Source organism: Podarcis pityusensis (genome assembly GCF_964106645.2).
Source record: "Podarcis pityusensis genome assembly, chromosome: 14".
In the NCBI taxonomy this organism is placed as follows: domain Eukaryota; kingdom Metazoa; phylum Chordata; class Lepidosauria; order Squamata; family Lacertidae; genus Podarcis; species Podarcis pityusensis.
The window spans coordinates 49,582,166-49,608,993 of record NC_138039.1 but is presented as its reverse complement, the minus strand read 5'-3'; the positions used below and the strand labels follow the sequence as shown (position 1 = coordinate 49,608,993).

General features: G+C 42.5%; 1 protein-coding gene and 1 long non-coding RNA gene across 6 annotated transcripts in view; one reads left to right on the top strand and one right to left on the bottom strand.

Moving 5' to 3' along the window:
• The first annotated feature begins 215 nt into the window (after window positions 1-215).
• Window positions 216-2,368, top strand: LOC308463570. Its single transcript, XR_013979620.1, has 2 exons — window positions 216-507; window positions 2,199-2,368. It is a non-coding gene; the product is annotated as an uncharacterized lncRNA (long non-coding RNA).
• Window positions 2,369-13,912: 11,544 nt separating this feature from the next.
• The window catches only part of VPS13C (vacuolar protein sorting 13 homolog C), a 106,061-nt gene continuing 93,145 nt past the window's right edge, over window positions 13,913-26,828 (bottom strand). For 4 of the 5 annotated variants that reach the window (XM_080980643.1, XM_080980644.1, XM_080980645.1 and 1 more), the window contains 10 exons: window positions 26,645-26,758; window positions 26,000-26,075; window positions 25,610-25,773; window positions 24,046-24,091; window positions 23,609-23,732; window positions 23,031-23,145; window positions 18,344-18,435; window positions 17,168-17,291; window positions 16,859-16,948; window positions 13,913-15,635 (listed from right to left, as the gene is read on the bottom strand). In XM_080980643.1, coding sequence (XP_080836769.1) covers window positions 15,534-15,635; window positions 16,859-16,948; window positions 17,168-17,291; window positions 18,344-18,435; window positions 23,031-23,145; window positions 23,609-23,732; window positions 24,046-24,091; window positions 25,610-25,773; window positions 26,000-26,075; window positions 26,645-26,758 — 1,047 coding nt within the window. In that variant the 3' untranslated portion in view covers window positions 13,913-15,533. Of the gene's footprint in view, window positions 15,636-16,858; window positions 16,949-17,167; window positions 17,292-18,343; window positions 18,436-18,950; window positions 21,723-23,030; window positions 23,146-23,608; window positions 23,733-24,045; window positions 24,092-25,609; window positions 25,774-25,999; window positions 26,076-26,644; window positions 26,759-26,828 lie in introns of those variants that run through there. The other variant, XM_080980647.1, reaches the window with a different exon arrangement.

The window sequence follows — 26,828 nt, the reverse complement described above, 5'->3', positions numbered from 1 at the left end:
GGAACTTCAAGGGGGCATAAAAGTTTCCCAAAAGACACTCCAAATCTTAATATTTCTCCCCATCTGTTTTCTGATTCTTACAGCCCTAATAGGCTGATGCCTCAGCCTAAAAAATCTTACTGGTGACACTCCATTGTTATGTAACCAATCAGATTTTGTTATTAGTTGACAAAGCTGTTGCTAGGTGATTCCCAAACAGCCAATTTGTAGACTTTCTTTGCAGATCTATGGAACGACCAACTGAACATCAAGTATATGGGGGATATCTGAACATAAAAGGAGGCTGCTGGATCAGGCCAATGGCCATTCTGGTCCAGCATGCCCAGGGGTAAACCCTCAAGCAGCACCCAGGCACAACAGCCCTCACCCCTTCTGTGGCTTCCAAGAACTGGCATTCAGAAGCATTATGCCTCCAAATGTGGAAGCAGAGAACAGCCATCATGGCTGGTAGCTACTGCTAGCCTTCTCCTCCATGGATCTGTCCAGTCCTCTTTTAAAGCCATCCAGGTTGGTCATCGCTGCCTCCTGTGGGAGTAGTTCCATAGTTTTACTATGCACTGCATGTGTAGAGATGGGGTTTCTGATATACCGTATTTTTCGCTCTATAAGACGCACCTGACTATAAGATGCACCTGGTTTTAGAGGAGGAGAACAAGAAAAAAAATACTCTCTTCCTCTCTGCACAGTGCCTCTCCAGCAAAGCGGGAGGAGAAATGGAAGGGGCTCCGATCCCTCCTGCTTTCCTGGCTTCAGCGAAAGCTGCGCAGCCTGCATTCGCTCCATAAGACGCACACACATTTCCCCTTACTTTTTAGGAGGGGGAAAGTGCATCTTATAGAGCGAAAAATATGGTATGTGCCATAAGGGACACCTCTTTGAAGCACATATGCATGTGTGTGTGTGTGTGTGTGTGTGCGCGCGCGCGCGCACACACACACACACACACACACACAAAAGCTGCCCCAAAGTCCCCTTTTCCCCTTAACTGGAAGGGGGAAATTTCTATCATGAGAGGGTGTGTGTAAAAAAGTGAAGTCTGTTAAGCAACCGTCTTACACTACCAAGGTGTAGAGAAACCTCCTGGAGTGATTCATCCTTCCCTTTGCACAATGCAACTGCACGTCCCAGGAGACACCTGTTCATCAACAAGCTGTCGTGTTTTTGAAGAAATGAACAAACCCTGAAACGATTGCAGCTAGCAAAGGCAAGGAACACTGGCTAGAGGTTATATATTGCTCAAGGCGGGCACAGGTGGATGGAACTGCAAGCCAGGTCAGAAACAGAACTAAGCAAGAGGGGGGAGGTTTATGTTTTGCGGACAGGAAAAGGGCAGAAAAAGAATGACCCATCAGAGGCGACTGCCCCTAAGTGAGCGGAGCAGCTGCTCATACTGGGACGAGATGGTCAGTAAGGCTGTCTGGAAAGAAAAAGCACAGGGCCATCTGCCGACATGGGACTTTGCACCTTCTGGGTACAGCAGAGAGTCTGTCCAGTAAAGCTTCTCCAAGTCATGACAAGGGGAGGAAAATGAAATCAAGTTTGCCCAGCAGAAACTCAGTCTCTAGATTCCATGCCAATCAAAACAATGTTCAGTTCTGTTGAATCAGCTATAAGGGGCAAATTCTGCAGCCTAGGACTTCCTAATGCTTGGCACCATCAGTAGATGACCCTAACAAGGATTAAACTCACAACACAGGGAAGGAAGGGCTTTAATCCAGCATGCCCCACCATGGTGCGATCCAAGTCCAACATTTTTATCAACTTGACAAAGCCAGCTCTCATTTGCTAAATTCAGTTTAGGAGTCTCAGATGCAAAGTTTAAGCTGGCTACAGATTCTGAAACATCCGTAGGCTAAACGTCATTAGGTGGACAGTCTTTAGCTAAGGGCAAAGCCAGGGGCACTTGGAAATGCTGATAGCGCTAGGGAGAGAAAAGAATGCGGTTCTCCGCTTTGGAGACGGACACTTGGTGGAAAGGATGTGCAGCAGATGCTTCCTAGCCTTATTGCATTTTAAGTTATGTTCACTCACCTGACATCACTTAGTTATCCCTTCTTTGTCTTCCCATGATTATCATGTATACAATCACTTTTTTGGCATCCTGGAGGAAATTCACATTCTCTTGCTATATGTTGAAAGGTGGTATATATATTATAATCAATCAATTAATTTAAGAATGACATGTTTTCTGATTTTAGATAACACCAAACCACTTTGAATACAAACCATACAAACAGCAAGGTGTCAAGTGGTTAAGAGAATAAATTCATCATCAACAAAAACAACTGTTCCCACCCTAAATATGAGACCATATTTCTTCCAACTGAGCTCTGATACTGGAATAAAGGCTTTGGCATAGAAGGTAGAAGAGGTGGCTGCAGAGCTTCAAATCCTTTGCGGAATAGGGAGACACAGCCTTCTGTTAGGGATGGAGTCAGAAGCAAGTCAGCAGTACAGGAAGCAGACCTCCATTGTCAGTGAAGTTAATTCTTTATTCAAGAAATTGAACATACAATTCAGCCTAGTGGTCTCAGCAACACTTCCCAGTAGATCTTGCCCTTATGGAGCAGTTGCCAGGACTGAAGATCCCAACCATCCTGGATGTTTCCCAAGCAGTCTCAAACTGCGTCTGTGCACCTCTGACCTCTGCTCTGCTAATTACTCTGTGCGTTCTTGGAGACCAGAGGAGAGGGGAATTTGTTGCAGCAGGAGAGGGAGACTCTAGGGATTCTCCAGCAGCCTCGGAGTCTGAACTGCTCCCTGCCACTGGCTCTTCCTGCTCACTAAGCCCTGTTGCCCCTTCAGCACCCAGCACCTCCTCCCAATCTTCTCCTTCTGACTGCTTCTCGGCATCCCACCACTAATCCCCTGGCTCTGAGCCCTCCTCTTCTGAGGTTTCCCAGCTGCTCCCTCCCACCAAGGCCAAATGTGTACTTAACGATTTGCTAATTAACTAATGGTCCACAAAAGACCACTGTCTCCAAGTGGCAGCCAATGAGTCAATGGTCATTATGGAGATAGACCGTCACTTAAAGACACAGGCTTTCATACTGCCATGGGTAGTTTGGCCCTACAACAGGCTTAACCAATACCAGGGCTGGCCCAAGCCATTTCACTGCTCGAGACAAAGGAGGGGATGGTGCCCTTTGACCCCTCCCAATGCAACCAGACTGGCAGTTGAAGCTTCCTTCAACAGTGGGAAAAACACCCTCCACCACCCTGACAGCAGCTGGCTAGCTTTGGGGCCTCAAAGGGAATTGCGGGAAGCTGCTTCCCCTCCCAGCATTAGCTACCTGAGGCAGCTGTATCACTCCACCTAATATGATGGCTGGCCCTAACCAATGGCATAGCATGAGGGGGCACAGGGGCAGTTGACCTGGGCGCAAGTTTATTAGGGGTGCAACATTTCAACACCTAGTGCTGCCTCAGTTCCTGAGTACAGCTGTGTGCTTCTGTTGCTGGGCTCCGTTGAAAACGGCTTCTCCAGGCAAACCAGAAAGCGACCTCTCCAGACAATGGAACAACTCTTATCTCTGTGGCTGCAATCTCCTGGGTAATGCAGACACCATTGAATGTGCATGCATACTCCATTTCCCTCCCGCTGCATGACCCTGGGCGATGGCAACCCACACTACGCCACTGGCCCTAAGGGATCCCTCACCCCCAGATGTAAAGCAAACGGAGGAAAGGAGGCAAAAAAGCCACAACACACCTCCCAGAGCTTCTTCCTTCAAGGGAAGCATCACTGATTACTTAATACCCCAGCAAAGTGTCTTGACCCTCTTAAAGCAAAGGTCACAGAAGTTAATTTGCCAGCCAGGGATGGATGCAGGGATGGCCGTGTTTTGATTTGAACCCTTCGGCCTGAAGGAGACCCGGCATTTCAAAGTGGCTATGCCGTTTATTAAACTCTCCTCTCTGGATTAAGCAATGGCTTGCAGCTCCAAAACTGCCAAGCCATCACATTTCCCAGGCAATTCACTGTTTGAAGAGAAAATGTAAAAATAAAGTCCGCAGAAAGCAGCCTCTCTCTCCTCTGCGAGGGAAATTCACATAAGGAGCTTAGCTGCGTTTCTCAGCTTGGGGAGCTTACACCGGGCCCTCCTCTCTCCCCTGACAGCAACACAAAGTATCCAGCTAGAGAGATTTACTGACGATGCCAAGCAACACAACAGGTCTTGCAAGTCATCCCCACCATCTCCCCACCCCACCCCACCCCGCCCCACAATTTTCCATTGCAAAGAAGGAAAAGGACAGGCTGGCACATCAAGCTGAGAGAGCAAAGAGGGGGCAACACACTCAGAGGGGCTGAGCATACAGAGCAATCTTGGCTGAGCAGCCTTCGCCAACCTGGTGCCCCCTGGATGCTTTGGACTGCAGCTCTCAGCCCCCCGAGTCTGCAAAGCAGAGGCGCTGCCACATCCGAAGCCCTCCCACCCAAGCTCACTGGCACCTTTCAGTCAGTTGAAAGCACTCTAGGAGCCTGCAGAGCGGAACTGGAGAAGGGGGCCCTGGGCAGAGAGGCCTGGAGGACTGCCTGATATTCCCTATCCATACTCTTAACCCAGAACCCTTAACAAACCACGGTAATCAGGAAGGTGTGCCATATTCTGGCTAGGGTTGCCATGTGTCTTCTATTCCCAGGACACACCCTCTTTTCTGTCTGGGTGGATTTTTTTTAATTTGCCAAAATATCTCTGGCTATACTTTCTGGATGACACATAGATAGAACTGGTGGTTGAAGACTTGCTTTCCTCTTCTCTTCTCCTGCCACCCCCCCTCAGCAATATATCACAGCTTCTCTAGCCCACATATAGTACATTGGTACCTTGGGTTACATACGCTTCAGGTTACAGGCTCCGCTAACCCAGAAATAGTGCTTCAGGTTAAGAACTTTGCTTCAGGATGAGAACAGAAATCGTGCTCCATTAGCTAAAGTGGTGCTTCAGGTTAAGAACAGTTTCAGGTTAAGTACGGACCTCCAGAACGAATTAAGTACTTAACCCGAGGTACCACTGTAGGGGTATTTAAAATGAGAGTCGTCATAGGGCACCTCTTTTTTGCTCTTCAAAACATGGCAGCCCTAGACTTTACCTCAGGCAGCAAAATGCATGAACCAAAAGACAGCTACCCTTCAAAATTTGCAGTTCTCCAACCAAAAGAATGTGCACCAAAATGTGGAGGGGGGTGCCTAAAAGTGTGCATATTGTTGAGAACATCCAAAATCACATTACTATATTGGGGGAAATGGCTTGCAGAAATGAGCATCATAGCCAAAACTGGCATACAATATTTGCACATTAGAACTAAAAATGCATTTTTTGGGGAGGACTTAAAACCAAAAAAACAAAAACAAAATACAAATGCAGCGAACTGCATTAAGAGTGGAAAAATGAGAAATGGAAGAAATTGGCCGATTTCTCCACCCCTCCTTGAGGCACACACACCTACAGCACAGGCATCTATCATGGTTAGGAAAACTGGTGATCTTTAGTATCAGCCTTTGGCAGCAGCCAGGAACGTGGCTACTTCCCGCCTTTAAAACCCTCCATCCCTTTATTAATAGAAGCATCAGCTCATTAGGCTGTCTCTACAAGTCAGGGAACATCTGAATCTTATTTAAAACTTTATTGGCTTCCCATTCACTGCTTCAGCATTTGCTCCATGGGTCTTCCAGGCAAGCCTGATGTGGTGCTACTTTCACGGCTCGTTTCCTCACAACGGGGCATTTCTGGGTGCTTACAAGGATCAAGCCATGGACAGTTGACACACACCTGCATAAATTTTGCAGCTGTTAATTTATTTGCATCTACACAAGTGTAGGGTACTTTTCAGAGAGGAAAAACGAACTCATTCTGCTTGCTGTTGTTGGGGCTTCCTCTGAGCTACGGGGAGCCAAGAGGCTCCTCTGAGCCCAGGACAATGCACATGGATCAGGCCCCTACTTGCTCTTCCCCCACCCCAAACAAATTAAGATGGTGGGCATGTGAGGAGTGAACTGTGCAACGTTCCCAGCTTCCATGGGATCAAAGTGAAAACTAAATCCCATAAACACATAATTTTTAAAAGGGAGACCCAGGGACCCCTGCTCTTTGCCCATCTCCCAAGTTTGCAAAAGGAAACACATGTGCGCATGAGTTGCTCTGGTGGTGACTTGGCCACTGGCCTGCAAAGCTGCAAAAGTCCCATGCTGGAAGCAGAAGGGCATTTTTTACCACTCCCCAAAAATATGACCCTCACCATTCACAGCTCTTATGGGTGGAGCTTCGGAAGCTGACTCACCAAGTCATGCTGCTATTATTATTACTATTGTTATTACGCATATACAGTGCACATGCGGGTTGCAATTCAGCACTTCTGCGCATGTGCAAAGCACGATTTAGCACTTCTGCACATGTGCGACTGCCGAAACCCGGGAGTAACCCATTCCAGTACTTCCGGGTTTCGGCGGTCCGCAACCCAAAAAATGCAACCTGAAGTGTCTGTAACCCAAGGTATGAGGAGCTCAAGGTGGCACACACGATTCTGCCTCTTCCCATTTTATGTTCATGACTGAGAGACAGTAACTGGCCCAAGGCCACCCACTGAATTTGCATTTTATGGCAAAGTGAAGATCTGGCCCATAGAAAACACCATATAATCTCTTATCATTAGGGAGGTCACTATTTCCACCAGGAATACACACTAGTTCCTCACACCCAGACCTGACAAGGAGCATAAAATCTTTTCCTGAGGGAGGGGCCAAAAGGCTGGAAAGAATGAGCAAAGGAAGAAAGGAATAAACCTGTAGCAATTTAAAGCACTCCCCCCCCCACATGATATGCTCCTCCAGAATACAGATAATGTTCTGCAGACTCTTAAAAATCTGGGGATGCAATTTATCCCCATGAAGTCTTCAATATGACTAATAAAAACACATTGTCGTCTAAGTCATGGATTAAAGCTGAGATGAGCCCCTGGCAAGACGCTCTGCCTTCCTGCCTCCCCTTCGCTGGTTCTGGCTTTGCTGATCTCCACACACACTGATTGGTAGAACAAACAATAGCAAATGCCATCTGCCATTGATCATCTGCTGCTGGGTGAGAATAGATCTTTAATCACTGTCTCCCTGGGAAGAATACAAAAATCGAGATGGATACGAAGGTGTCACAGTTGGAGAGACAATTGCAACACTTTCATTAAAAATTTTGGGACTCCAGCAGACCAAAGGCTGGCCCACTTTTAAAAAGAAAAACTATTTAATGCACTTTCTTCCAGCTGTCGGGAAGGCCCAGAAACTGATTTCAAATCACAATTGTGATACATGGACGTAGACAGGCTTTATGTTGGGGGGGTATGTTGGGGGGGGGGAGAACATCATTTAGTTAAATATTTTCATTGAGTTGCTTGATTTGGGGGGGGGGGCATCTGCCCCCTGCCCAAGTTGTGATGTACTGATATATTTAATGTAGGGAGCCTCAGGCCACACACAGAGACCCTGACAGAGGTATGAGCATTTTCCAGGTACTTCTGAACTGATGGGAAGTTGAAAATTGGTAGCTCAACAGTGAAATCAGGACATGGACCTTTTGCCACATGTCCCCTTCCTTTGTGGTCAGGTATATGGCTTCCAAGGAAGAGAGGCCTTTTTAGTGGTGGTGTCCCAATGGCAGCCATTTGTGCGCATGTGCCTGTCACCATCTCTCACCTCTAGACACTAGGTAAGTGTCCATCCTGTTGCCCAGAGCTTTTGATATCACCCTATTTCCTTTCATCTGCTTTGTATGTGCTTGTTTCTTACTAGGTAGATTTTTTTATTTTAAAAAAACACACTTTTATAATCTGGTACTGATTCCACTGTTATGTTTTGCCTGGTGCCTTGAGTGTTTTTGAATAGAAAGGCAAGGCACAATTTTTTAAAATAAAATATATTCCGTTGCAGAGTTCACATGAAAACATGGACTTGCAATGAAAATCTGACACAGCTTGAATTATAAAAGTCCCCCCTACCTGCAAACATACCCCCTCCATTTGGACGGGGAGGGGGAGCACTGACCTGGAAGACAACACCTCAATTTTATATGCAATAAAAAGCATACATAATGAATTACGCCACCACTTATCCTTTGATCTCCACCTGGATGGCACACACACTCTGAAAGTGGAAGAGGCATGAAGAACAGCTGCTTGGGCTGCTTGTGTGTGTTTTAATGTAACAAAAAGTGTTGTGGCACCTGAAAGGCTCAACAAATTTATTATAGCATAAGCTTCCACAGACTGTCTTTTGGAATTTTTTTTGTTTTAATAAATTTGTTAGTCTTTCATGTGCTACAAGACTCTTTGTTCTAAGGCAGCTTCCCCGCTGGAAAATGTAGGGTGTCTGTGTGCAAGACAGAAAACAGACCTTGCACTTCAAGGGTTGTCAAGCGGACAGCACTCAGTTTCAAGAGAGACCTGGACCAAGTCCCGTTTCAGGTAAAGGGGGAGGCAAAGCCAGAGGTTGTGAAGCTGCCCATCCACAGTTCCTGGACAGCAGCTGGACAGTCACTGATCGTCCCCACTGTGGACAGATGTATTCTAGTTCTATTTAAATTGGTTAGATCTAAATTTGCATGTGTACATCTAATTAGCAGGTGCAAGTGTATGCTAATTTCTGCCCTTTTGCACCCTAGAAAGTTGTGTGTTTTGTTTCTTCTCACCTTTTCCTTTGCTGTTATATGCCTATAGAAATATGTCAGAACTTCAGACAATCATCACCACCACCCTCCCAACTCCATCTGCATGCTGTGCTGCCGTCCTCCTTGTGTTAAGTAGAAATCTGTTTCTGGGTCCTATGGAAACGCAAGTAAAAGTCTCACGGCTGCTGCACAGTTCAGACACCTCCTTTTTGAGAGACCCGGTCTCTCATGCCACCTCCTTTACCTATCGATGAACTTAAGGCAGGGCAAAACTAGGCTTTATTTCACCTGGGTCAAAGACTCAGTTTGGCGTGCGCGCACACGCGCACACACACACACACACACACACACACACACACAGGCTGGGAACTTCAATGGTGCCCCTCTGGAAGCTTCACCCAGGGCACAAAACCCTGGCTGATGGGGTCCAAAAGAAAGTAGAGCAATATGTTTGGTGCCAGCTTGGCTGCGGGAGTTGCCGAAAGGAGGCATACAAGGTGCCATCCAACCATCTTAGGGACTCCACTTCAGATTTGTGCAGTTTACTCTTTAGTCTTTTCTTCTCCTGCAGATTTCCTGTAAAACAGGTAAGGTTTAGGCTAAGAGTTTTCACTCTCCTAGACGGACTACCTTCCCAGGTTGATGAGTCAGCTGAATACCTTTGGGAAATCACAAGCATGGGATGGAGATGGCTATCCCATATTCTTTTGTTGTCAGCATCCAGCTTTGACAGGTATATTTGCTTTAACTTATTGATGGATGCATTCATGGAGGATAGGCCTATTTTGTATAAATATGATATCCAAATTAGTTTTATGATTTTTTTCCTCCTATCTTTTTAAAGCTATCACTTTTATAAAAACACTTGTTAATCCAGCCTGTCATTTTCATCAGGCTGCTCCCAGCTTGTGAAAAAGAAGTCTTTCTCTAGTTTGTTACACAGAGATCTTTGTTCTACTTTACAAGGAATTATTACTCAAAAAGCATGCCTTTTTGTTGCAAAAACTCAGGTTGGTCCAGTCATGTTATGTACACTATTCTGCAGCCTATGAAAAACTGCCTTTGAGCTTTTGAAATAACAGGCTACCTGGGGTGAAAGTGGATAATGATACAATATTATTGCTAAGTATGCCCTATTGCTTTCACTTTTTCTTCCTTGGGTCTAGTAACATAATCCACAAACCACGCTCTTTAGACAACCAGTTGTTTAAAAAGAAAAGTTTGCAAATTCTTCTCACTGCACTCTGAGTTATGTACTGTTACGAGTTATTTTGGGGGCGGGGCATCAGTTTTGATAATACACACGGGCTCCTTTCCCAACCTATGATCACGTTTGTGGGCATTCCTTTGTTGAGGTAATGGTTTTGGCTGGCCAGCAAAGTGCCCTAAGCAGCATCTCCAAGAATGAGCTTGGTTGCAACAGCTACAGCAAAGTGATGCTGCTGTCCAAGGAGAGAGAGGTGGGCATTCACCTGGATGGAGGCCATGTGGTCCTAGCAAGAAGACAAGAGCCAGAGTTGTTGTGTGTGGAAGCTGGCAGGCACAGAGGCATGTCTTGCTCTGTGCTGGATGGTGGGGCTCCCCTGGAAACTGATTGGGAAAGCAAAATCTATGGGGGTGTTTATGCTGTGATGTCCTCTGTCCTATATTCCGGTTGTATATATGTGTAAATGAAGCCACATACAGTTTCTGCTGACCTTCATTCCAAGGAAACTGAGCCCTGGGGAAGCAGAGGCAGCTCTGCAGTTTCTCATCACCCAGAGTTTGGGGTGACATTTAACAGTATGTATACATGCACAAACACACATGCACAGTACATAAATAACACACATGGCGGAGCATTTTGTTCTGTTTAGAAAATATTTATGCAGATGGCAAAGGCCCATATCCTTCCTAACCAGATTTGAAGTTAAAGTGAGGTTTGAGTGGCCATGTTGCCCTTTTCTTCACTGTTTCCCTGCACAGATTAACTTTTACTAGTAATTACAATGTTTGACTTCCTGAAGATGCAGATATAATGTGCATTCTGTTCAAACTGTTCAAACTCTCAGACCTTGTTCTAACAATCCTACAGAAAAACTCTACTGCAATAGTGTGGAAAGACTACCACCTTGTGGAAAGCAACAGGAAAGTTTGTGAGAAAATGGGGAAAGTCTGAAGTAAGCCCTAACCATGGCTCTTTGTGGGACAGATCATAGAATCTTATAGTTAGAAGGGACCCCACGGGTATTCCAATCCAACCCCCTGCAACACAGGAATCTCAGCTAAAGCATCCATGACAGATGGCCATCCAACCTCTTTTTAAAAACCTCCAAGGAAGGAGAGTCCACCACCTCTTGTGGGAGTCTGTTCCACTGTTGAACAGCTGTTACTGTCAGAAAGTTTTTCTAAATGTTTAGTCGGAATCTCCTTTTTTGCAACTTGAAGCCATTGGTTCGAGTCCTACCCTCCAGAGCAAGAGAAAACAAGCATGCTTCCTCCTCCATGTGACAGCCCTTAAAATATTTGAAGGTGGCTATCCTATCTCTTTTCAGTCTCCTCTTTTCCAGGCTAAACCCAGCTCCTTCAAGTGCTCCTCATACGGCTTAGTTTACAGGCCCTTGATCATCTTGGCTGCCCTCCCCTGCACACTTTCCAGCTTGTCAACATCCTTCTTAAATTGTGGTGCCCAGAATTGGACACAGTATTCCAGGTGTGGTCTAACCAAAGCAGAATAGAGAGGCATTAAGACTTCCCTTGATCTGGACACTCTACTTCTGTTGATGCAGCCTAGAATATCATTAGCTTTTTTTGCTCTGCATCACACTGTTGACTCCTAGACCCCTAGATACATTTCACATGTACTACTAGTAAGCCAGGTGTCCCCCATCCTATATTTGTGCATCTGGTTCTTCCTGCCTAAGTGCAGAACCTTACATTTGTTCCTATTGAAATTCATTTTGTTAACTTGTGCCCAGTTCTCCAATCTGTTAAAGTCATTTTGAATTCTGATTCTGTCTTCTGTGGCATTAGCTATCCCTCTCATTTTGATGTCATCTGCAAATTGGGTGAGCATCCCCTCAATTCCTTCATCCAAGTAACTTATAAAGATGTTAAACAACAACGAGCCTAGGAAAGAACCTTGCAGCACCCCACTTGTCACTTTTTCCCAGGATGATGAGGAACCATTAGTGAGTACTCTTTGGGTTTGTTCAGTCAACCAGCTACAAACCCACCTAACAGTCACCTCATTCAGCTCACGTTTTATCAGCTTCCTCACGATAATATCATGTGGAACTTTGTCAAAAGCCTTACTGAAATCAAGATATCCACAGCATTTCCCCAATCCACCAAGTTTGTAATTCCATAAAATGAGGTTCATCTGGCATGACTTAATTTTTGAGAAACCTATCCTGGGTCTCTACTGGACTGGACCTAATCGTCAGGGGCCCCTTTACCCTTATCCTGGGTCTTAGTAATCACAGCATCCTTTTCATAATGCTCATAGAGCAACTGCTGAATTATCTGTTCTAGGACCTTCCCTGGTATCGATGCCAAGCTCACTGGTTGGTAATTAACTGGGTCTTCCTTTCCCCCTTTTTGAAGATGGGGGACAATATTTGCCCACCTCCAGTCTGTAGGGACCTCACCTGTTCTCCAAGAATTCTCAAAGATAATAGACAAAGGGTCTGAAATTACACCCGCAAGCTCCTTTAGTACCCTTGGATGCAGCTCATCAGGCTTTGAATTCAAGATTTGAATACACTGAAAGTAGCTAGGTGTTTCCTTCCTACCTCTTTTCCTATCTTGGACTGCAGCTCCCTCCTTACACCATTTATTCTGTTATCACCAGGTTGGGCATCAGTTTCCTTTTGGGTGAAGACAAGGGAAAAGTAGGTGTTGAGTAGTTCTGCCTTTTCTGTCACCTAATAGCATTTCTCTGTGTTCCCCATGCAGAGGACCTACCACTTGTTTGTTCTTCCTCTTTGGACATAGCCGAAGAAACCTTTATTATTATTTTTACCCTCTCTTACAAGCCTGAGCTCATTCTGAGCTTTAGCCAGCCTGACTTTCCCCCTGCAACTGTTGGCTACTTATATATACTCCTCCTTTGTGATTTCTCCTTTCCTCCATTTCTTATACATGCCCTTCTTAATCTCAGCTCATCTGTAAACTCCTTATGCAGCCACACCGGTTTCCTTAGTTTCCTCCCACTTTTCTTTCTTGTTGGTTTTGTCTGCATTTGGGCCTTCAATATTTCTCCTTTTAGGAACTCGCATCCTTCTTGGACTCCCTTCTCATTGAATATTTCTGACCATGGGATCACACCCAGTAGCTCCTTAAGCTTTTTGAAATTGGCCTTTTTAAAGTCCAGAGTGTGTGTTCGACTACACTCAGTTTTCCCTTGCCTCTGTATCCTGAAACCCAGGAGAACATGATCACTTCCTCCCAAGTTTCCAAGCTCTTCCACTTCATCAATCAGTTCCTCCCAATTGGTGAGGACCAGGTCCAAGATAGATGATCCCCTTATTGGTTCTTCCACCTTCTGGGAAATGAAACTGCCAGTGATGCAGTAGAGGAATTTGTCAGACCTTACATTCTTGGCAGAGTTTGAGTCCCAACAGATATCATGGAAGTTGAAGTTCCCCATGATTACTATTTCTCTCCTTTTTGAATGTTTGGTAATCCGCTCTACTGGGGCATCATCTGAGTCTTCAGTCTGGCTTGGCGGTCTATAGCAGACACCCACAATAAGGTTACGGTTGTTTCTCTCTCCTACAATTTTTACCCATATACTCTCTATCTGCTTTTCATGCTTCAGGTCATGGATTTCTTCACAAGTGTACACATCCTTTATATACAATGAAGCTATTATCCCCATTTCCAGGCGCTCTTTTGTCATTCATATTGTTGTCTCCCTCCCCCTCAAGATCTAGTGTAAAGTTCTCCTGATCAGATTTTAAAGACTCTTGCCAAACACATTCTTGCCAACTGCTGTGAGGTGCAACCCATCTCTCGCCAGAAGTCCTTCCTCAAGGAAGCGGAGACCATGTTCCAGGAAGCCAAATCCTTCCTGACGACACCACCTGCACAGCCAGTAGTTTACCTCAAGTATTTTCCTCTCTCTTCTTGGACCACGACCTTCAACCGGAAGGAGTGATGAAAAAAGTGTGTTTTTTAAAGTTCACAGTGCAATTTATTTCAATATTATTTGGCTGCCTATTGATTTGGTTATTTAATATCATCAACCGCTTGTCATGAAAGCCACAATGAGCTGCATATAAAATATTTTTATTTGGCAATATTATATACACATAACGACAGAAATAAAGAGCAGACGAACAGTACCATTTAGATGACCCTTGAGCCAAGACACACTTACTGAGCCAGTTAAGGCTTTTATCTGCTTGCAAATGAGCCAGTCATAAACTGAGCAATGCTATGTAAGAATTTGCCCAAGGAAGACAATTACCCCCTACAAAAGTGTTTTCCACAAAATGCAGTATTTGGCAGTGTACTACTTTTCCCCATGATATGGACTCACATAAAGCACCTGATTTATGATCAAGGCAGACACACGTTAAATCTGAATTGTTTTGCTTAAAATCCTTAATCATTAATTGCTGACCTATAATTCCAGAACAATAAATCATAATTCCGCATACTACAAATGTTAGCATTAGTGTGGCCAAAAATGGCCAAGTACATGAACAACTAACCAAAAGTGAAGCAAATGAGCATTAAGAGGGGAACGTAAAACAAAATGCTCCCAAAGGCAAAATATGTGACTTAATGTTACAGAAAAACAAATGGACAGACTGAAAAAGTACTGAATTTTAGATAGCAAAATCCTTCATTTGTAAATAAAATAAAAAATGGCAGTAGAAGTACTTGATTTACTATGTAGTCTGCAAACAAGATTTGCTTAACAAGAACAGTACCCCAGCTGCAAAAGTGCACACAAGCTCCTGTAAACAGAGAACTCTTAATGCGTTAGCACATGTGCCTTGTTGAAGAGCAGCCCAGAATTCAGCTCAGGATGTTTCCAACAATTATATAGTTTGCTGTATGAAGCTCACCATGTTCCTAAACCCATTTGTTCATTTACACATAATCATTTTGCTGAATGTGTGATAGTCCGAACATACATTAACTTGTGCCAATCCTCTCAGCCGAAACAGTGATCTATTTTAAAACCTAAATATATGCAATGTTAACGGTAATGAGAGGCTGTTCATTAGCTAACATAAATAAAGGTGTCATTACTAATACAGGTATGATCCCTACAGTGCAACTCACTTAAGGGCCAGTCAGAAATGGGTTTGAAATCCTGAATCAAAAGAACTCCTGTATTATACTGCCTACAAAACCAGCTGAACGCCAAACAAAATGTTCCTGAGTCATTTCTGGATGTTTTCATTACAAACAACATGAATAATTTTTGAATATACATAGAAAATATACTCTGAATAGAAAACACATTGCCTTCTGTTAAAAGAGAGAATCTGTATTACTGTCACAAGCATTTCCCAACATCAAAAATTTATCTCAATACACCAAGTAAATTTGAGAAGAGGACGGGGTAGTTAATTTGCTCAAACAAATGTTCATTTAAGATTCATATTAAGCAGACCTTAATAATTTTGGTCAACTAAAGTGAAAGGAATGATTCAATATAATTCTATTTATCTTTGGAAAAGAAATTACGACATTTAAATATTGCAATTATGGCTACATTCAAATATGTCAAAATAATATTTTTTTGAGTGGCCAGTCTAGGCAGCTCAATCTCCATCTTCCACCACAAACTGAGCATCACCAGGCATGAATGTATCCACACAGTTTCCATAAAACTCATTCTCTGAAAGGCCACATGAATGAAAGATGTTACTGTTATTAAGATGGTTCCTGTGGTCTGCTTAATTTTAAAGATGCTTGTTTCACCAACTTCTGCTGATGTCTTGTTGCTTGAGCTTCATCAATAACACGACAGATCCTCTGGGAAGCAAACAGATTATTATTAGCCACCAAACCTCACAAAAGACTTCACGGAAAAACTGAATGAATATTTCTTGGAGAGATGCAAAAACCTGAACTTGGCTAAGCTAATAGCAACCAGAAATAAAAATTAAAAGAGCCTGAGAGAGGCATGGAAACAAGAGTCTGTAAGAGAAACTGCCTAAATCAACTCATTAAGATGCCCTAGTGCAGGGATTCTCAACCTCCAGAGCCCACTCAAAGCAGCTGAAAATTACCAAATCCCACCAGTCACAAAATTAGTAGTGAAATGGCAAACCCAGTCACAAAATAGTGGCAGATGGAGACAGAATTGGGCACAATCACCTGGCAATTGCTGACATTACTTTCCAAAGATAACCCATTTTTGGAAATTGCTACTTTCTTTGCCACAATGTTTTCCTTGTGGAAAGGCATTCCATAGCTCCGATTTCTTCAAGCTTAAGTACAGATGTTTGCACTGGTGGTATTGTGATTCACTCTCCCTATTTTAGGCAGAATTTGCTGATCCAGAGGTGCAAAGTGCAGAAGGCTGCTTCTTCTACATTTGTTCCTCCCTACCCTGAAAACTGATTCTTACCCGTTTCTTGTAATTTATTCTCCCATTTGCCTTTAACACTCACACTGCACCTTGTTCTTTTTCAATTAATATTCCAGAAGGAACTGAAGGATGGGGTGGCTGTTTGGCAAGATTAATAATTCCACCACCACTGAAAAGGCAAGTCCAGTAGTTTCAAGGTGTGGTCAGACAGGCACAACTGCTACTGGGACTGACAACCAAGGAAGAGCACATGGCCCTATTTATTGAGCATGATACTCCTCAGTGTCCTCAACCACACAGGGGAATAGGGGATTTAAAAAAAAATACCGACAAAAGGAGGCAAGCACTCCATTCTCCAAGACCAGTATTCAAGCATGAGACTGAAAAAGAGCTCTTCCCTTCTTTCGATTTCCTGACGAAAGAACTTCAAGGGTGAGGGAACGCTAGCCTGAAGACCACTGAAGAAGGTGGAGATTTATTAATCTAGGTGCCAACTGCAGTTATCGTGCCTTGCGGTGAAAAGCACTGCACCAAGACAAACCTGCCCCAGGGCACTGGTGGAAATGCAGTGACGTTCAAATCAAGAGCACCTGAGTGGTGAAGACCAGCGGTCTGCCATATGTTTACACTGGAAATGTAGTACTAGTTCCAGTATCATAATTACCCTTGCTGAAGCTGAATTCTTGAGCTGGATTTTCTTTACTGATTCTTGTCCTGAGTTCTCTCTCTTGTGAAATGTTAACAGCCCTTGGTCCTGTTAGAAAACCCAGAACAATTTAAAATAACTGCGAAAATGTTATTACATTCCACTATTAAAAAGAGCATAATCAGATCAGCCATGGTCACAATTTTATTATAAAAGAAAATTAGACATAAAGTTATTCCCTGTTCTATTTTGTGTTTGTGAGATTACACCCAACACCAAAGTATTCGCTTATTGTTTCTAGAACAAGTGTGAATCTGTTCCTCTTACCTTAACAAAGATCTGCAGTGTGTTTTCATCCACAACTGGTGGCCGTGTGAAGTCTTCATATAAATAATCCCAATCTGTTGTTATGTGCCCTAAAATCTCCACCTCCTTTATGAACATAACTCTCCTAGATGAAGACAGAAACATGTCAATATTTTCTCTTTAGTAAACACTTGAGTGTTCGGCACACTCACAAAACCCAAGACCACTCAGTACAGAAATATCTACTTTTGTGGACCATGCACGTGACACAAGATACATTTTAACTTCAGCATATTAGAAGTTACACATCTTTAGCCACAAAATTGTTCAAATTATGACTGGACTTAAATTGGCAGATGAAATAAGCCCTTTTGCACCAGTGTTACAAAATAGTGTGGAAAGAAGTGTCATCAATATCAGCAGGTATTTCAATGAGAAAACCTTTGCCCAAAAGCAAAATGATGGGTTCCCTGAGAGGGCTTTCAACAAAAGATAATGAAGGCATGTGACCAAGGGGGAATGCACATTAATATCCAAGTTGGAAAAGAGCTCTGTGGGAAAGCAGCTTTTTATGCAGGAGGTTCCAGATTCAATTCAGGATAACATTTCTATTTAAAGGCACAGGTTGCTGGTAACGTGAAAGATCCCTGGAAGGACCCTGGACACAAACCAGAGAACAGTACTAGTCTTCCTGGACCATATATGAACAGAAAGGGAGATTTTATTCATCATGAGATGAATAAAATTCATATTAGTCATATTAGACTTGGCCTCAGTACAGAAGAATCTGGATCTCAAGTAGAAATCAGCAGCCGGAGGCCCCAGAACCTAATGCAGTTATTGAGTACCACCATCTGATCTCTAGGGGCTCGTAGGCAAAGGGGGGGGGGGTGGCTGAGGCAAGACCGTGTTTAGAAAAGAAGCAGCCTATCACCATCCATGGCCTCAACAGAAAAACCAGAATCCTGGACATTCTACCACTGAGATGTGCTTCCTCCTACATATAATTCAATTTAATTTGCAAGCAAAGAGGAAAGAGGAAATTCCCACAGAGGCCTTCAATATAATCCTAGCTCAATATTAACTCTCCACAGTGTGGCAGTGTTTGCCTTTTGACTAGGTGAGGATTGGTTTGACCAAATGAAATACCCCCAGAACACTGGCTGAATTCCTCTGGTTTAGTCAGCACAATAATACCTGTTGGTTACTACAATGTGCGCCTTTCTGCCCCCTGGAACAGAACAGTGGTACTGGAAGCTTTCTCCAGCCAGCTTCTTGATATGAGAATTCTGCAGCAGGATGAGGGTGAAAAAACAAAAGACACATTTCTAGTCTCAGTTAGAATTTCAAACCCACACGAGGTAACAATTACAAGGCTTGGACTGAATTCTAGAAAAGGGAGTTCTCCCAGTGGATCATGCCCACCCTTCCCCCCACTCCCCAAGAAAGCATATTTAGTGTTGGGGGGAGATAGTCAATTTGCATAGTGCTTTAGAGTCCAGAACTGAATCCCATATTCGTTAACATTGAAGCTTTCCCCCCTTAAATTTAGCAATCTGTGTAATAATCCATTTGCCAAATTGCTGGCATTCTTTCCTGTGCAAAACTTGAGTGCATAAAATATCCAAAGTGACAAAAAGAAAAATACATTAAACTATGTTGTTGTTGTTGTTTTTAAAGAGAAGTCCACAGGGCACAGCCTGCTACCCCAAAGTAGGGGGGGGGTCACTTTAAGAGGAAGAATGTAGTAATTCTGTATTTTGCAACATCAATTCACACAGGCTTCAGCTTTCATGTCATAATTTTATTTCCATGTCATAATTGTATTTCCACCAGTCTAGAAGTACTTCTTTCAATCATAGAAAAAAGATTATATCATTATAACATACCGGTTATAAAATCTCTGAAAAGTTGCAACAAGGAAAATGGGGGGAGGGGGGAAGAGTTCACACATTCAAGTGCAAATCTAAAATAGGAAATAGCAGCACTTGTTTGATCAAAACCAGAAGTCCCAGCTGACTAAACATGCTATACAGAGTTGTTTTTTATGAACTCCAGATGCCAGCGTGGCATGCAGAGGCATAGTTGTGCCCACAGAGGCCTCCCCTGGCACTGGCAGGGTCCCCTTCTCTGAATGAAACGAGGCTTGGAAGAAGCCCTGGGACCAAAAAAAGGTCAGCAATCCTTGAATTAACTGTAACTACGTTTTACAATTCTTAAAAAACAAAAGAAGGCAAAGATACAAGATAATAAGAACGCACATTAAGATAATATAATGGCAAAGTACACATTTATGAATGAATGCCTGATTCTGTAACAGAATCTGCTATTATTCAAACATCAAAGAAACCACTGATTTTCCTTAAAGCAATTCTTTTTCTTCCTTTTGTAATCTAATATTCATCTTGTGACATGCAGCCCTATGAGTTGCATAAAACTCTTGCCTTCCACCACTCAGCTCCATTCTCCCCCCTCCTTCCATAAGAAGGATCAGACCTGCAGGATCAGGCCAACGGCCTATCAGTCCAGCATCCTGTTCTCACTGTGGCTATCAGATGCCTCAGTAGGAAAACGAAAGCAGGACCAGAACACAGGATCACTCTCCCCTCCCGTGGCTTGTAGCAACTGGAATTCAGAACCATTACTGCCTTCGATTGTGGAGGTAGAGCTGAGGCATCATGGCTAGTAACCACCAAGAGCCGTCTCCTCCATGAATCTGTCCAATATTCGTTTAAAGCCATCCATGTTGGTGGCCATCACTGCCTCCCCTGGGAGCGAGTGCCAGTGTTTTCTATGTCCTGCGTGAAGACATCCTCTCCACCTTAGACCTCAATTCATTTGTCAACCCAATTCAGGATTGCAAGGGACTTCAGGACTAAACTGATCTCTTCCCCCGCCCTTTAAAAAGAGGCATTGAGCAGCTTATGCACTATGGAAATTTTAGCTAGATCAAAAACAGGTATCCACTAACTCAGGGATGGGGTAAGAAACAGCTACCTACCAATGCAGGGCTGGCAAGAGAAAAAGGGGGGAGACCATAATGAACCTCAGAATGCTAACAGCAGAGAATGGTCAAGGGTGCTGCTTGTTTTGGGACTCCTTCCCTCTCAAGCAAGGAAGCACCCCGACCAGGTGTCCTCCAGATGTTTGGACTACAACTCCCATCAGTCCAACCCAGCACAGAAGGGGAGGGGTAAGGCTGCTCTAAAGCAACAGGACACACACACACACACACAAACACACAGAGGCGAATACACTTAAAGAAATGTTCTCTGATGTTAAGCCCAAAATCCTTGCCAAAAAAAGTGTGCATGGCATTATATTTGCACAAAGATTCGGTGATAATTACAAAATACATTTGAGAAAATAAATTACTCAAAACATTTGAGCACCAATATTAAATCTCACATTTAATACTGCTTTTTATTTTTTATTGAAAATATTTCTCAGAAAAGAGAAGGCTCTCTCATGAGTTGCCACACGAGAGCAACTCAGAAGTACATAAACAGGTAGCACAATTATTTTTATATTTGTTGCTAAAGCATATGGGACATTTCTTAATCTAATTTAACAAAATCTAGCAGGCACCTACAGTTCAAGAAGAAAATGCATGCCTATAATAATTTTTTCCCACAGCATGTTTCAACACACTAAAGTTACACTGTCTCCAAACATATCTTATTACCTCTAATCAATATATTTAGGGAAATATTTATATTGAACAGCATCACCCAAAAAATCCTAAAAGAAAATACAGATAAACAAAAACAAATGGCTGCTTTTGAGCATCAAGGCATCAACATCAATTTTCAACAATCTGAGTAGAATTTTTTTAAACTGGTGTTTCTACACAACTTTCACACAGGGTTCTGATTTAGAGATTGATGAAATATGTCACTCTTAGCTTGACCCTCACTCCTCTCCTCCTGTCAGAGTTGCTGATGCTGGAAGAGAAAGGTGTGCTTTTTTCAGGCTGGTTGTAGGAGAGGAGTGATGGCTGCCATCAGACCAATGGGACTACCAGCTTCCCTCTCACTGAGGTCTATGTGTGCTGAGTAGAAAAGCAGAAAGTCGCTTAACATCCTACATCCAGCCTCTTTTGTATGAATAAGGAAACATGAAAGACTAGCCCATGTTCATGAATTTGCAATGGCTAGCTACACATGAACAAAATTATTTTACTATTTACATATATGCCAATATACAACACTGACACTTCAACTAGCCAATGCTACACTGTCACTGATCTCTCTATGCTTTTAATTATAGAAAAGCATCAAGCAATAATTAGCACATTAAAAAATATAGATGTAAACTCTTTTCCACTCCTGTTAACCATCACCACCAACTGAAGGACAAATTTCATGGTGTGCAGCTAACCTCAGGGATAAAAATAAATACATTCCTATCATTTGAAGTAGGCAGTACCAGTGAAAGAGGCTCTGTGGGAAGATATAGAATGCAATGGATTCTTGTTGAATCATGCCCTAAATTTTAAGATAGAGCAAAGCAGACAAATATGATTAAATATAGAAAAAGATAATGGAAACCGTAGACTCCATTATTCCAGTTGTTGCTGCGTAAGCATAGTGGGAGAGAGGAAGAAAGGAGAAATACATTAGAAACTGATCAGATGCTGGAAGTAATGAATAGGAAGGCAACAGACAAAAAGGAAAAGAACAGAACTTTCAGTTTATGGGTACCTATTTTGAATGGAATTTCACTTTTGGCTTAGGAGAGATTGTGAATAAATAATTCAAGATAAATGCCCCTTAAGTAATAGATTTCTGTGTTATTGTTCTCAATGCATATCTCACCTCTCCAAATATCAGCAAGAGATATGCTTCCTGTCAATGCATAAATCAAATTGCATGTATTTAAAGGAAATAAAAACATCACCCTATAACAATATTTAATACTGTTAAAGAGCCTAGCAAAAACAACAGGCAAATTAATAAAATGAAACATGCTTCTACATCATTTCTGAGTTCCAATGTTCTTTCTCCAAGCCCAGAAGGGCGCATGTAAAGTTATCCAGTGCTTTTTTCCTATGGGGACGCAGACCCCTAAACATTTTGTGAATCTTTGTACTTTTGTCCATTTACTGTATTTATTTTCCCTGATTTGAACTATAAAATGGAGATTATCTTGAGTCAAAATGAGAGTACCCCCAAACATTTTTTTAAAGAAAAAAAGCACTGAAGTTATCCCATGAATCTCATAATCAGACTAGGATGAGAAAGAAGGGCTTGCCCAAAGCCACCCAAATTTTTTTGTGGCTGAGCAAGAACTTGAGCCTAAGGCTCCCCACTCCAAATCCAACACGTCTATTCTGTGACTATGCCACACTGGTCTTGGGTTGTAAAAAGCAATCTCCTTGGTGACTAAACACCTTCCAATAAACCAACAGTGTGTGAAAAATGAAGTATCAGGTTAGGCTGGGCTGTTCACATAGATTTGTTTCCCAGGCACAAATATATGACCGTTATCATGTTCTTAGGTGTCATGATGCAGATAGCAAGTCAGCTCCCAACAATAAACTAAGCAAGAAAAAGTCTAGCCTAAATATAGCTACATTCTGAATCCTTTGTGGGATGCAGGGTTTTAACTCTCAAGACAATGGTGCAGAATTTGGAAATGTATTCTACCACACATATAGACCCCTTCATGAATAGTCAAGCTCTAAAGTAAAGAACCATCAGAAATGAATCACACCTGGGAACATTATAGACAAAATCCACAGGCAGAAGCAACGATGCAGATGCGGAGTATCTTTCACATAAAAACTTTGTGGGTGAAATTTCCGCCACTAATATTTGGACACTTTAAATACATTTATTATATATTTTTTACTGTTAAAGCTGGGATATATGATAAAGCATACCTCAAATAAGTCATACCCCTCAGCTTCACCCCTGTCATAGGGCCGAATGATGCCATCTTCACGAATGAGACGTGGAGGACGGAGATTTGATACTTCTTCAGTTGATTCCGCTACCCTGTCAAGTATCATTGTGAACAATGCAGATTTCCATTTTCTATGTCGTAAATTCATTTTATTTTTTTATAATTTCAGGATTAAACAGAGTCTTTGCATACTTTTCCCATGCAAGTTGACTATTACAAGAATCAGTTCAAGCTTTCAAGACAATGAAAATACTAAACAAGAAGTTGTTATTCTGATACTGAATTATCGTAAGCAACTGAGTTTTCAAAAAGAAAAAAAGGGTGGCGCACGTAGTGCCCTAATAATAATGCAATTCAAAGTGCTAGTTAAGCCCTGAAATGACTTGGAACCAGATTATCTAAAATATCACATTCTCTTATACAAGTCAGTACTAGTTTAAAAATCTTCAGCAGATGCTCTTCTTTCTGTCCCACCAACACCTGAACCACATATGATGGAACTGGAAAGATGGCTTCTCAATGGTTGCTCCCAGTCCAACCCCCTGTCCCTCTTACCTCTGGATCCCCTGGAATGTGCTGCTTGCCATGTCTATGACACCTCCTGTTGGACGGGCCACAACACCAACAAGACCCTTCCCGATCCCTTTGAAGAAGCCAGCGGCACCTTCCTTTTTGGCACCTTCCAGCATAAGAATATAAAACAGAATTGCATCTTCTTGCAACAAGCTAGGTTTCAAGACTCAAAGTATACAATTCTGCTAGTTACATAATTCCTCCATAAGGAGTGTTGGTTCTCTACTTAAAATATCACTTTTTATAGAGTAATAGAATTATAGAGTTGGAAGGGACCCTGAGGGTTATTAGTCCAACTGTTTAATATTGTTAGAACTATAGTAGGTTTTATTTGAATAAAATGGCATTAAAAATTTTTACTTAGCAATTCTGAAACTATGAAATTCCTCAACATTCCAAGTCAGAATATCAGAGCTCACCTTCTACAGGTTTCGTGACTACCCCAGTCACTCCATCGAAAACCCCCTTAAAGGAAATAGAGAGAACAGCAAGTCAAAATCAAAAAGTTACAAATTAATTTCATCCACCGTCCTCTACGTTTTCTACTTTCAGTCTTTGGACCTCAATATTCAAAACAGTCTCTCTTGGGGCAAGTTCACAAACTTGCCCAACCAGGGGTATCACGGTGATGAAATGGGCACACGCAGCCCAACATTCACAATTTAGTGTTATATATTTTTAAGACATTGTCCATGATTCACACAGAAATTAATAAACACTGAAACAATATTTTCAAAGGTCAGTTGATATAGTTGACAAAGACCTATTAAGGCATAAGCACAAGTCACAAAAGGGCTCAGAAGGCCACTTATGATGTCCTAACCTTGCTGCAAGGAGGGTACTCAAAAGTTAGCTCACCCCAGACCAACTCAGGGACCACAGATAACAGATGCACAAAAACAAGAAGCCAAACACAGCACTAAATGGCGGATGATGATCAAGCAACTATGCAGCAGGAGAGTACTCCATGTCAGACCATCTACAGTAGTCTAGTTTTCTAGTCTTTGTTGTAAGCAGCTGTCTAGCTCAGCAAGAGTGGCTACACAGGTGCTTGCTCATACATTTACCAAACCTTTACTGCTGCTGCTGGGTCCAAGGGCAAGAATTTGTGCCATCAAATAGCATCTACACACAGGCTAAATTGGAGGTCTGGCTAAGTTTTCAAGAGCATTGATGTCCACCATGTCTGATTCCTTGGTGAAAAATAACCCAAAGCTTCCAATTCTTTCACATAGAATATTATAAAAAAAAAAAAATCATGCAGAAGTTCCTCTTCCATGTCCCCAGTGCAAAACAAGATGCACGGTATGGCTCTGATCAATAAAGCAGTTGTATTTACCCCAGTCGAAGAAGTGGAGAGGAAATTGCACTAATGCCTACAGTATGCCTCCTTGGAAAGTCTAACCAAATATTATGAGGAAGATGGAACTACTGCTGCTGCTCTCTCTTTTCCTTGACACATATCGTTCAACAAAATGTGTCACATGATGCTATCCTTATGATGCCCAGCTCTCACCTCACTGACTGATGGAAGCAGGGAAGCAAAATTACTTCATGTCATCTTCAACAAGATGCCACAAAAAAGCAGGTTGTGGGAACATGGATCAGAAACAGCTCTGCCTCTCAAACTTCCACTTGGAGCCTAAGTCCCTAGTATGGCTTCACACATACCCAAGCACTGGGATGTTTAGGAACTTTTTGTCCCACATTATGAAGCCTGGCCAATAGATCAGTACCCTTCAGAGTTCAAAGCCAAATGCAACTGCATAAAATTAATACTTCAGTTTTTGCTGCTAGGGTTGGCTGCCAAAAAAATTTCCACTAACTAGCATTAGAAAGACAAACAACTTTGAGGAGGGGAGCCCAATGTGCATATTTCACATGGATTAGGCTCAATTTAATAGACAGAAAAAAATGTATTTCAGATTTATCTATCCATTTTTCCTCTCACACAGAAGTCCAGAAAATATCTAAGCATCATACTCGTAGAAAGCCTTTCCCTCCTTTGGCAAGACTGTCTCCAAAATCTTTAGGCTGACGACCCATTTCCTCTCTTCTCTTCTGCTGGTACTCTTTATCCATAGTGATAGCAGCCAGACCCTTCCCAACAGAACCAGTTATTCGAGAGACCATGCCTGCTGCTCCGCCTATCAGACAAGTAGAAAAACGTTATGGGGTTCCAAGACCATTGCAGAAAAAGGTTGAGAACAAGATAGATGCACTGTTATGGTGATCCATTGCAATTTAAATGGTGGCTGAGTGTTGAGACCAAATCTTGAATGGGCCAATAATTTTTTTACATAGTCAGCTCTTGCATGGACATTTAGGTTGTGCATGTATAATATACTGAAAATTGTGAAGTGTTCAACATACCCACGGTGTGGCCAAGCAGACTTCTTACACCAATCACAAAACCTTCAGCAAACTCTTCAGGTCCTTGAACAGCTCCCTAATGAAGGATGAAAAAGACATTTGAGGGTTTTTTGTTTTGTTTTACACATCCACACCACTTCCACACTCCCATCATTTGTGGCTTTATGCAGCTCCAAAAAGATCTTTATGACAAATACTGAACTTTTGAAAGAAGTCACGTCTGACAAAAACATGATCACTTAAATTAGCTGCATGCCTCCTAGCTGGAATATGTGTACAGAAGCTAGATGAGGAAACATGCGTACAGATGGATGCTGTGTTCATGATTTCTGCCTTGTCAAGCTCTGCTGACACAACCCTTCCAAAAAACTGAAGTGGCCCTCATCTGCTGGTCAGGAGCAGCAGCAAAGGACTGGATTCAGTTTTACCAGGCTACACACACAGAGAGAGACACAAAATATAGTTACTGAAGCCAGTATACATATTGTTCTTTTTTCCTAACATAGTTATATTCAACACACAGGTTTTTGAAGTCGTCAGTTTACAAATCCTTTGCTACTGATCAAAATAAAAGATCAGAATGTTTCAGAAAGAAATCCAGTGAAACCAACAACCTGCAACTCCAGTGGCACAGTGACATCATACCTGGAAAGGCTCATAGAAGAAAGCTTCCACACCTTCTGACAGACCTCTGATTAAGCCAAAAGGATTACCCAGGACATCTAAACCCAGCACAAGAACATACACCTGCTTCAAGAACTAAGGTAAAAAATAAACAAACACAGAAACACAAAATAGAAATAATTAGTATTCAGCTTTTAAAAAAAAA